This window comes from Mytilus galloprovincialis, chromosome 6 (assembly GCF_965363235.1).
Source record: "Mytilus galloprovincialis chromosome 6, xbMytGall1.hap1.1, whole genome shotgun sequence".
NCBI lineage: Eukaryota > Metazoa > Mollusca > Bivalvia > Mytilida > Mytilidae > Mytilus > Mytilus galloprovincialis.
The window spans coordinates 2,604,201-2,616,582 of NC_134843.1; the positions used below are offsets into that span (position 1 = coordinate 2,604,201).

The 12,382-nt window shown below is 32.1% G+C and overlaps 1 protein-coding gene across 3 annotated transcripts in view; it reads left to right on the forward strand.

The window, feature by feature from the left end:
* LOC143078700 (uncharacterized) overlaps positions 1–12,382 on the forward strand; it is a 46,310-nt gene that overhangs the window by 17,281 nt on the left and 16,647 nt on the right. For all 3 annotated transcript variants that reach the window (XM_076253614.1, XM_076253615.1, XM_076253612.1), the window contains exons 3-6: positions 2,553–2,787; positions 5,813–5,997; positions 9,612–9,814; positions 11,471–11,639. In XM_076253614.1, coding sequence (XP_076109729.1) covers positions 2,553–2,787; positions 5,813–5,997; positions 9,612–9,814; positions 11,471–11,639 — 792 coding nt within the window. The remainder of the gene's footprint in view (positions 1–2,552; positions 2,788–5,812; positions 5,998–9,611; positions 9,815–11,470; positions 11,640–12,382) is intronic.

Below are 12,382 nucleotides of genomic sequence, written 5' to 3' on the forward strand. Positions count from 1 at the left end.
CAAATCCGGGTTACAAACTAAAACTGAGGGAAAAGTTATCAAAGGTACCAGTATTATAATTTAGTACACCAGACGCGCGTTTCTTCTACATAAGACTCATCAGTGACGCTCATATCAACATATTTATGAAGCCAAACAAGTACAAAGTTGAAGAGCATTGAGGATCCAAAATTCCAAAAAGTTGTGCCAAATACGGCTAAGGTAATCTATGCCTGGAATAAGAAAATCCTTAGTTTTTCGAAAAATTCAAAGTTTTGTAAAAAGGAAACTCATACAAATGACCACATTATTGATATTCATGTCAACACCGAAGTGTAGACTACTGGGCTGGTGATACCCTCAGGGACGAAAGCAGTGGCATCGACCCAGTGGTGTAAATAGTTATCAAAGGTACCAGGATTATAATTTAGGACGCCAGACGCGCATTTCGTCTACATAAGACTCATCAGTGACGCTCATATCAAAATATTTATATATTAAAAACGCATCAAACATAAGAGGAGAACAACGACACAACAAAAACACAACAATAAAAAATAACATACACAGAAACGTACTATAATATCCTAGCTCAACCTCTCTCTTGTATGACAGTCGCATAAAACTCAATCATATTGAAAAAAATATCATTCACAAGGAGATAGGACCTGTATCGCAATGAATTGTAATATAGGCCGTTTATATTACCATTGCATTGTCACTTCGCTTAATTTTATTTTGTTGAACTATTTTTTTTTTAGATATTTGACTAAACTCTGTACTTATTATTTGGACTTTACAAGGTTTTGTGTCACAAATGATCGATGTCCTGTTGTGTGTCCTTATCATTATTATCTGTCATCTTTAATTATACCAGGCATTGAAAATAAAAGAGATGTGGTGTTTTTTCAAAGAACGGGTTGCACAAAATGCATTATACATTTTAACATAACAATATTTACCTGTCTCCTTCCTTCAAATAAGGCAACCGTAGTATACCGCTGTTCGAAAGTCACAAATCGCCTTAGAGAAAACAAATCTAGGAACACACTAAAACCAGGGGAAACACATCAACTATAAGAGGAAACCAACGAAACAACAGAAACACTGAAGTGAACAAAAACAAAGGACAATGCAACACACACAGAAACAAACTATAAGATAACATGTGCCAACTTTAAAATCAGGTTCATTTTCTTTTCGTAGCAATTCGTATACTGTCCTAAACAGGAAAGGTGTCATGATTTCAAACTTTCCTATTCGATCATTTATTACTGATATAATTGATAATTGCGTCTGGCGTCCTAAATTATAATCCTGGTACCTTTGATAAAAGGATACTTAAGTGACCAAGCTTCTTATTGAATGCTTTAATGTCTTTAATAGAAATATTCCTATTTTATGTTCATAGACTTTTCTGTTATACTTTTATGTATTTTTTTTTACTGGACCATTATTGCTGTTGTATTCAGTCTTTATGCGTTATGCGTGCATGAATGTCATTTTATCAATAATTTCATTATTCTTTCGGTCTACAGTTTATGCGTTTATGCATTTTAATCAAATGTTGTCCTTTGAACAAATTTTTATTTTGTATTTTATTTATATAATTGATATTTTAAAAAAAAAACTATCTATCTTTTGTTATGTAATACGTGATGGTTTGACCTATAGTGTCTGACATCCGCGTCATTTAGACATTAGTAGATAGTTGTCATACCAGATCTTATTTTTATATTGATTAGGAATGACAAATGCTTAATAATACAGTAAGTGCAGATTTTATTCGGTTACAATTAATATTTTGACACTAATTTCATCTTAGAAATGTTTATACTGTTTCAATATCTGCATATAATTGCTTATTACTAATAACTTGATTACCATCTGAATTCATCATAAATGTTGATTGTTAATCTGTATAACAATGTCCCAGCATGTATCGGTATATCAGACTTAAGTGCCTCGTTACTTCCTTTATCTAATTGTCGTTGCACGAAAATGCAAACATAATTTACTATAATCTACAGAATTACAATAATAGATCATCTAAATATTGCAAAAAACACAATGTTTGACTCTCTGTTTGAGGGTCTTGAAAAGGAGATGGGGCGTATAATATTCATTAATTTTTATTCACTTTCTTTTTTATTATCTATTTTTGGCCTATTCATATCAATTTTAAAGTTTAGTAATTCATTATTTTATAATCTTTATTTTTGAAAATTTTTCTCCTTTCTTATTTTCTTCCTTCCTTGTGTTTTCCTCCCATTTACTCATAGTTTTAACCCAGTCCATATCCCTGTATTACACAATTGCATTCATGTGTATCATTGACACTCATACCACATCTTCTTATATCTGTTATAAACAAAATCACTGTTGCTGTATATTGTTGAGCATCATGTAATTTTATTATCAGTATACTAATTGTAGTTATTGTCATTTCCAGCCCTTTAGATCTTAGAACATTGGTGCCAACTCAATGTCGAAGACACCAACATGACGCCTTGATGTTCATTTTCGATACTATCTTAACGTTAATTATGCCAACTATCTTTTATTTGTTACAGGAGAAGCCGATTGTGTAGAAAACCGTCAGAGTATAAAGTCTCACATGGAGAAAGGAGACTATGGTTATATCACGTCCGCCTCGTTCCCAGATAACTACACAGCAGAAGACGGACATTCATGTAGTGTTGTCATCAAGTCATGCAGTACATGTTATATAAAAATAACTTTGGAAAATGTGACATTTCCTCGATGCATCTTTAAACATTCCAAACAGAGACAAGTGTGTATAGCAGGGTATGTTACTAAAATTACACAGATACGATTGTATATCAGAGTATGTTACTAGAATTACACAGATACGTTTGTATAGCAGAGTATGTTACTAGAATTACACAGATACGTTTGTATATTAGAGTATGCTACTAAAATTACACAGATACGTTTGTAGATCAGAGTATGCTACTAAAATTACACAGATACGTTTGTATAATATATCAGGATCCTCATTCGGTTACCATATTAAAAATATTTCTTTTTAATTGTTGAATTCTACCTGTAGATCTACTTGTATAAACTAACAGGTTTATCTTCAAATTTTACAAGGTTAGGAATGTTTGGGTCGTTGTACATGATCAACTTACGATACAAAGGGAAAATTCGAACTTTTAAAACAAATAGCCCTCTTATTGCTGTTATTAATAATGAGCTTACTTTATGTTATTTGCAAGCTGATATCAATGATCAAAGCTTCATATTTTTATAGTGTAACTATTACTTAGAGAAGTACTGAAGTAAAGTCAAATCGCAGGTAAAAAACTTCTTAATTCAAAAAGACAAAAGTCAGAAAGCAATGTCTTAATCTAAACAGCAGACACTGAAAACTTAATCTTTAGTCACTAGCATACCTGCTTAGATTTCCATTATAACAGCAGTAAAAAAAATGCTTTCATAGCATCTCAACACTCAGGTTGTGAGTTGGAAACCCGCATGTGACAGGTGCGTTCTACCCTATCTAAATTGACAATCATTGTCAGTTTCCCGCTGAAGCACTCCAGCTTCTCCACTTATAAAAACTGATTGTCACGATATTGCTGATATTGCTTAAAGTGTCGTTAAAACACCAACTCAATCAAGGAATATGAAATGTACACGTTAACCAAACATTCTAAACATTGCGATAAATCTACTTATGCTTATATTAATCTCTTTGTTTAATTAGAAAAAAAATACAATCATAGATCACACTCAAGCTCTGTAACATAATTAAATTATTGAAAATATCAATTCCGTTTCATGATAAACTGTTAAAAAAAATGAAAATGCAACTATTAAGATTAAATTGGTAACAGGTATATTATGAGAAACACGGGTTTGCAAAAAAGAATATTTCTACCATACGCAATCGGGTTTGAACCGTTTGGTTATAATTCAGCGACCATCAGTACAATTCCATCTAGTTCTCTGTACCTATAAAAACTCTTATACATAGGGAGTGTGCCCATGGATTTTCTTCAAACTTCAAAAACTTACTAAACTTGATGACAAAAAACAAACAAAAAATATTAATGGTTGCTTCACACATTGATTGCCATGCTATGCTTTGTTATGTGTACTATTGTTAATCTGTTTATCTTTTTTCATTTTTAGCCATGGCGTTGTCAGTTTATTTTCGATCTATAAGTTTGACTGTCCCTCTGGTATCTTTCGCCCCTCTTCTATGACCATTTTAATCCTACTGGATATCCATAATTTTTAGCTGAAAATCCTATTTTCAATATAAATTTGCAACATGAAAACAAATAAGGTGAAGGAATAATTTTTTGGATTTTATTTTATATATGCATTTTGATAACGTAGTTTAACAAGTGATATTTTTATATCAATTTTTAACCAAAATCCCACATACCCCCCTTTTCGATGGTTCGCGTAATTAAAAAAAAAAAAAAAAAAACAGGTAAAGAAATTTTCGAAAGCTCACTTTAATTTTTGCGGACACATGAGTTAGCCATCAATTCATAAATACCATAGTTTTATCTTATAAACCACGCAAAAACATAATGTGGAATTATGAAATTCTAAATATTCAAATGACATTTTCATTTTTTTTGTCGTACCCTTTCATATAATAGGCCACACCTGTTTCTTTAAATGTCCTGTACTAACTAGGAATATGGCAGTTGATATCAAATAGTTCGTTTCTATGTATGTATATTGGCGTATGTATGTGTAGCAGTTCAGTTTATTTATTTTTTTATAAATGTTGAAGTATACAGATTGTATTTAAAAGTGCTTACCGATAATCATAATAGCAATATATTTTAGAAATACAGTGATACGATAGTAGTTGTCATTCTATTGCTATCACCGTCAAATAACCTTTTGTATTTCATTTAAATATACAACTTGTAACAAGAACTTTCTTAATCAGTATTTTGACGTACAGTTAATTTCAGCAGTAATGAAAATGTATTGTATTGTCTTAATTATTCGTTCTCCATTTCACCTATATATTGTAAAGAAATTAATATTAGCTGCTATTATTATCTCGCGTATAAGTTATAGAAAGTTCAAATCGTGATTAAACCGTTGCAATTACTTGATGGTTGCATCACTTTCTGATAATTATCATTGAAACTGTACGTAGATAAGACTTTGGTTAAATACTTGAAGGACAGATATGCTAAATAAATATTTGTTATGTAAACTAACGATCTCCTTTAAAGTGCGCGCGGCACGTGTTTTTGAAATTAATAGTTCATTTTAGGGTCTTCAATTATACTAAACCGACAACACAAGCTCAGATATAAGTCTTTCAGAGTCTAGAAAACTATTTTTTAATTCTTAACCGATTAATATTTTCCCTTGACAATCTATTATTTATTATTTTTTAAAGCTTCGTCTTATTTTTTTCATTGGTGAAAACGATTCTGACGTCATATTTTCTTGCTTTCCTCTGATTTCAATTTTGTGACATCTCAGAGAAAAATGCGACCCTGTCTGAGGACGTCAGAAGGGAAAAAATGTTTTCTATTGATCATTGAAAAATATTGATACATTATGCCTATATACCCCACCCCCATCCGCCAGAAATGAGCGAACTCCATTTTTGGCATGCAAAATGTGTATAGATGAGCTTCAGACAAAATCCCATTCATTCTAATCCATTCTAACATTACGTTTCCCTTGTCTTTATTTTCATTTTGCCAATAGTCCTTCTGGTGGGTTTTAAGGTCAAATATATACTTAAATATCATTTAAATCATTAGTAGCATGTTATAAACTAATCTCTTAACCTAAAATAACTTTAATTATTTTTCAGCTGTGATCATTTGCAAATCCACGAGGTCGACCCACCTTACATCAGTGTCACAAGGAGGAATTACTTTGGTTCTGATGAAGGACAGATCTATATTTCCCTCTCGTCTAATGTACAGATCAGACATTGCATGTCAAATAAAACCAGTGATCATGGTAAAAGGTTTCGTGTCATCTACGAAATTATGGGTAAGTAAAGCAAACACAGAGATTTAAATTGTGAATTTATTTGTCAAGAGTTTAAAAAAAACATCAAAAGTGCATAAATACATAAGATGAATTTAAAAGAGAACATTCTCTGTTTAAAAAAAAAGTTTAAACATATTTATTTATAGTGGATTGGGAAACAAGTTTTGCAACTTATTTTCTGCCTTGTAGCGGCATTAGCCTACTCTTTTTCGAAATCTACAAGGGTGTCTTTAACGTGTAAGAGTTATGACTCTCTTTTAACACGGGTCAGCCATTTATCGTCCCCTTCCGACGGACTATTATTTTTTCCTCAAGACCATACTCGCAGATGGTGTCAAGGGAGAGCCGAAAATTGAGTTCCTAAAATTTTCATCCCAAACGGGAATCGAACCAGAAACCTTTGTGTTAGTAGTCCGATGCACTAACCACTACACCACAGCATTCTCTGTTTTAATACTGTGGATCGTTTACACTAGAAATATAATTCTTTCGCAGTTTTTTTGTTCTAAATAATCTTCAACTTCGCACCTAATTTGGCTGGCATTTTTTACTTTTTGGTTCGAGCGTTACTGGCGAGTCTTTTGTGGAAGAAACCTGCTTCTAAGCCTGGAAACTATGACAAGTTTTTAGCTCACCTGGCCCAAAGGGCCAAGTGAGCTTTTCCCATCACTTTGCGTCCGGCGTCCGGCGTCCGTCGTCGTCCTGCGTCGTTAACTTTTACAAAAATCTTCTCCTCTGAAACTACTGGGCCAAATTAAACCAAACTTGGCCACAATCATCATTGGGGTATTTAGTTTAAAAAATGTGTCCGGTGACCCGGCCAACTAACCAAGATGGCCGCCACGTCTAAAAATAGAACATAGGGGTAAAATGCAGTTTTTGGCTTATAACTAAAAAACCAAAGCATTTAGAGCAAATTTGACAGGGTTAAAATTGTTTATCAGGTCAAGATCTATCTGCCCTGAAATTTTCAGATGAATCGGACAACCCGTTGTTGGGTTGCTGCCCCTAAATTGGTAGTTTTAACGAAATTTTACTGTTTTTGGTTATTATCTTGAATATTATTATAGATAGAGATAAACTTTAAACAGCAATAATGTTCAGCAAAGTAAGATTTACAAATGAGTCAACATGACCGAAATGGTCAGTTGACCCCTTTAGGAGTTATTGCCCTTTATAGTCAGTTTTTAACCATTTTTCGTAAATCTTAGTAATCTTTTACAAAAATCTTCTCCTCTGAAACTACTGGGCCAAATTAATCCAAACTTGGCCACAATCATCATTGGGGTATCTAGTTTAAAAAATGTGTGGCGTGACCCTGCCAACCAACCAAGATGGCCGCAATGGCAAAAAATAGAACATAGGGGTAAAATGTAGATTTTGGCTTATAACTCTAAAACCAAAGCATTTAGAGCAATCTGATATGGGGTAAAATAATCTATTAGGTCAGGATCTATCTGCCCTGAAATTTTCAGACAAATCGGACAACCTGTTGTTGGGTTGCTGCCCCTGAATTAGTAATTTTAAGGAAATTTTGCAGTTTTTGCTTATTATCTTGAATATTATTATAGATAGAGATAAACTGTAAACAGCAATAATGTTCAGCAAAGTAAGATCTACAAATAAGTCAACATGACCAAAATTGTCAGTTGACCAATTAAGGAGTTATTGCCCTTTACAGTCAATTTTTAACCATTTTTCTAAAATTTTAGTATTCTTTTAGAAAATCTTCTCCTCTGAAACTACTGGGCCAAATTTAACCAAACTTGGCCACAATCATCATTTGGGTATCTAGTTTTAAAAATATGTGGCGTGACCCTGCCAACCAACCAAGATGGCCGCCATGGCTAAAAATAGTACATAGGGGCGAAATGTAGATTTTGGCTTATATCTCTGAATCCAAAGCATTTAGAGCAAATCTGACCGGGGGATAAATTGTTTATCAGGTCAAGATCTATCTGCCCTGAAATTTTCAGACAAAACAGACAACCTGTTTTGGGTTGCTGCCCCAGAACTAGTAATTTTAAGGAAATTTTGCAGTTTTTGGTTATTATCTTGAATATTATAATAGATAGAGATAAACTGTAAACAGCAATAATGTTCAGCAAGGTAAGATCTACAAATAAGTCAACATGACCAAAATTGTCAGTTGACTTATTAAGGAGTTATTGCCCTTTATAGTCATTTTTTAACAATTTTCATAAATTTTTGTAAATTTTTAGAATATATTTTCCACTGTAATTACTTGGCCAAGTTCATTATAGATAGAGATAATTATAGCAAGTAGAATGTCCAGTAAAGTAAGATCTACAAACACATCATGATCATCAAAACACAATTTGGTCATGAATTTATCTGTGTCCATTGTTTAATATGCACATAGACCAAGGTGAGCGACACAGGCTCTTGAGAGCCTCTAGTTTTTATTTTCACGCATCGGTATCATATACCTTCGGTTTTGTCTAAAGCTCGTCAATGCCAATTTTGCATGCAAAAAAAAAATGCTAAAAAGTGAAATTGAAAAAAAAAACTCTTTTATTAACCATTGTCTGTATTATTTTCCGTTGGTTGTTCTCTAATTCAACTTATTCAATTTTTTGTATATATATATAGTTCAAGGTATTCCATTAATTTTATTCTCCGTCATCGACACATGTGTTCGATTTTGTCTAAATCATACTGAACATTAATTCTATTTAATAAGACCTATACAGAGTGAATAGGAAATAAAAAATGGAAATTTTATGTTAGCAGCAAGTTCAAAAAGTTAATACAAGAAGTGTTACTTTGTTATGAAAGGTATATTGCCATCTGTTTGTTTTATGCTCAAGTTATGAAATAAACGATAATTCAGTAGTATAGTATTTGTTATGTTGTGTATTCAGGCACTGAACTCTTTGTTATTTGCTACTGGTACTGTTCAACAGGTAAAAGGTTACCGAATGCGTAAAAATAACTCTATTCAGTAATAACAACACACTATATAGTATACACAGCTGTGTTAATATCTAAAGGACGAAAAAAATCGTTTCTTCATTCTTTTTTCAATCTTTTTTTAACTTATGTAAGTTCTATATATAAAACAAGGGTTGACAACTCAGATGAGAATTAATAAAATATCTAAATATCTGATTCAAAACCTTATAAATGTATCACAATTCTTACAATTTTACAGCAACATCAAAACTTTATTTTTACACTATCTAGACTTCTATATATTTCCATGCTTTATTTTACAATTTTCTTATAAATAAGTATATTTCTTCAAAAATGGTATTTATCAATACATGTTCGTTTTTTAAAAGGCATTAACATAATAAATTTTCAAACAAATACACCCGTTTCAAAAAAAATATAACGAAGATTGTATTATCAAAATATAACAGTTTTCATTTATCGAAAACTATTGTTCGAGGTTAATGAATTTAAGTTCAACAAACAGTCGGTTTCCCACTAGGAACGAACTGTGCACATCTACTTTCCCACATGTGTGTGTACTCACACAGAGTACAAATCATATAAAATATTCACAAAGATAATTTAGAAAAATCTCCTTTCAATAAAAACGATAACACTCAAAACTATTTTGTTGACAACATTATCCATCTTTTCAGAGAAGCTAGAAACTAAGCAAGGCATGGTAACATCACCTTTTCCAACAAAGGAACCGAGCGGATACATCACGTCACCTAACTTTCCAGATGGGTATGCTCTAAATGGCGAAACATTTACATATACCTTACAAAATCTTGATCCTTATGGACATATACGATTAGTGTTTGATGATTGGGAAATAGCAAGGGAAAGTGAGATACAGGTAAAAAAATAATTAAGGAGGTAGACCTATGTTAAGAGAAATAACTCTTAAAATCATCAGTACGTTTGTGTCAACTATTTTGGTAAAATATATTCTGAGCTTCTAGGTTACATAGATTATTTCCAATCTGTTTCAGGTAAATGCTTAAAATGTATTGTAGAAACTTGACTTCTTTTAGAAACGCATAACTGAATAAAAGACTTATATCCCTGAAACAAGGTCTTCCCCCTTAAATATAAAAAAGGAACCTACTTGTGATAAGATACATTTAGGCAAACAACATATAGATGATAGAAAAAAATCAATCACCACAGCAAGATGACCTTTAACGGTGAATGTTTCATCTATATAATATTTTGTAAATTGTGCATGATACGTTAATATAATGTTAACAGAGATAGGTTTCAGGAGCTATAAATGTATTTTTAAAATTGAGAAGAATGGAAATGGGGAATGTGCCAAAGAGACCACAACCCGACCATAGAACAGACAACAGCAGAAGGTCACCAACAGGTCTTTTGTATGTTTTTGAACAAGCAAAATGACCAAAATGCAAATAGAAAAGAAAAGGTTCTTTGGTATGAACAGTCTTAGACACTTGGCATTTGTATATTTTGAAAGGAATTATCGCTTTGAGATCTCAATTGAACGCAGTGACAGCATACAGACATGTGTTTTGATATATTATCTAGAAAACTCGGTGTTTATATAAGTGATAAAGTCATTAACACCAGCGACAAAAAAATAAAAGAAATGCATAGGCATCTGTTAGTTTTATCCAAGATATTATCAATGTAGAATAATATATCTAGGTGTTTTGCATATATATGCACATCAATAATTGATTTCTAATGATATAGTACTAGTACTTCATTCAAGTTTTCAAATATGTATCGATTCCAGTGCAATGAGACACACTTTTATTTTTATAAGTAAGTGATACTTTCCATATTGCGATGAAAGAAAAGTTCTCGAAATAAATATTTAATATGAATATTGTTTGTTTGGTTATGACAAGATATACAAATGTATATAGTATATATGTTTTAGTTTCGCTTTTCGATATCAACAGTACTTTTACTTAACTAAAACTGCTTTTAAAAGTGTGTTATATCATGATTTTTTTATATGTTGTAATCCCTATATATGGTTTTAGTTAAGAGCTTTTTCCCATTTTGTTGTTTAGCTATGCGCAACATGAATTGTAAAAGATAGGCGATTGAAATATATCAGTAAAATAAAAAATAATAAAAATAAGTCTTCATTTATTATCATTAAAGGGTGACTGATATACAACACATCACAATAGTTCACCATTAACATCACCATGGTAAACATTTGTCACCATTAACATCAACATGGTAAACTTTTGTCACCATTAACATCAACATGGTAAACATTTGTCACCATTTCATTTGGGACGAAAGATACCAGAGGGACAGTCAAACTCATAAATCGAAAATAAACTGAAAACTTCATGGCTAAAAATGAAAAGGACAAACAGACAAACAATAGTACACATGACACAACATCGAAAACTAAAGGTTCTAATTCTAATTCTAAGGTGAAAGTGCATGTGTTACTTAGCAATTCAATTACCATATACTAAAAGATGCAAATTTCGATTAATCACGAGGTATTTAATTTATAATTTAGATGTATGATGGCCTGTATGCCCCCAAACCGGCTGGTGTTTATAGACGGAACAGCCGCCCGGTTATAGTATCACATTCCAGTACCATTATAGTCGTGTTCGTTACAGGCAAAAGTAACCATAGATGTTGTCAACCAATCGGATTCAAAGCCTCATATTTCTTTGTATCAGGTAATTATACAGTATAGAAAACATTCAGACTCCCATTTTGTGATCTGTGTTTTAGAAACACGGATTTAGATGAACATACCACTGTATGTAACGTATAAGGTCTTGTGCTGAGCAATTCAACAAAAGAAATGTATTTATTTTCAATACTTATATTTTATTTTACATTTCTAGTCGTAAAGCACCCACGAAGGTTATCAAAATCGAAGGGTGTGGTTTACAAAATTTTCAAGAATGCATTTCAAAAGTTTTCATATTTCAAATCGGATATAGTTTCCAACTATTTAAGATGGGGTGGATTTGAGACCGTTATAAATTTAAGAATATTTGAATCAAAAACTACCTGCGTATTTGGTACGTGATTCGTACGTTTAAGACAAATGTACATAGAGTGTAACTTTTATTACTTATATGTTTATAACTTATTATCTTACAAATCTTTGGAATTTTAGTGTTAAAACCTGAATCTCACTGTTTATAAAGTATGAAACACTGAGTACGTCTTTGTGTATGTTAAGTGGTTTTGTTAAGAGATATTGACCTTTCCCCTAGTGCCGTATTTGGCACAACTTTTTGGAATTTTAGATCCTCAATGCTCTTCAACTTCGTACTTGTTTGGCTTTATAAATATTTTGATGTGATCGTCACTGATGAGTCTTATGTAGACGAAACGCGCGTCTGGCGTACTAAATTATAATCCTGGTACCTTTGATAACTGTTTACACCACTGGGTCGATGCCACTGCT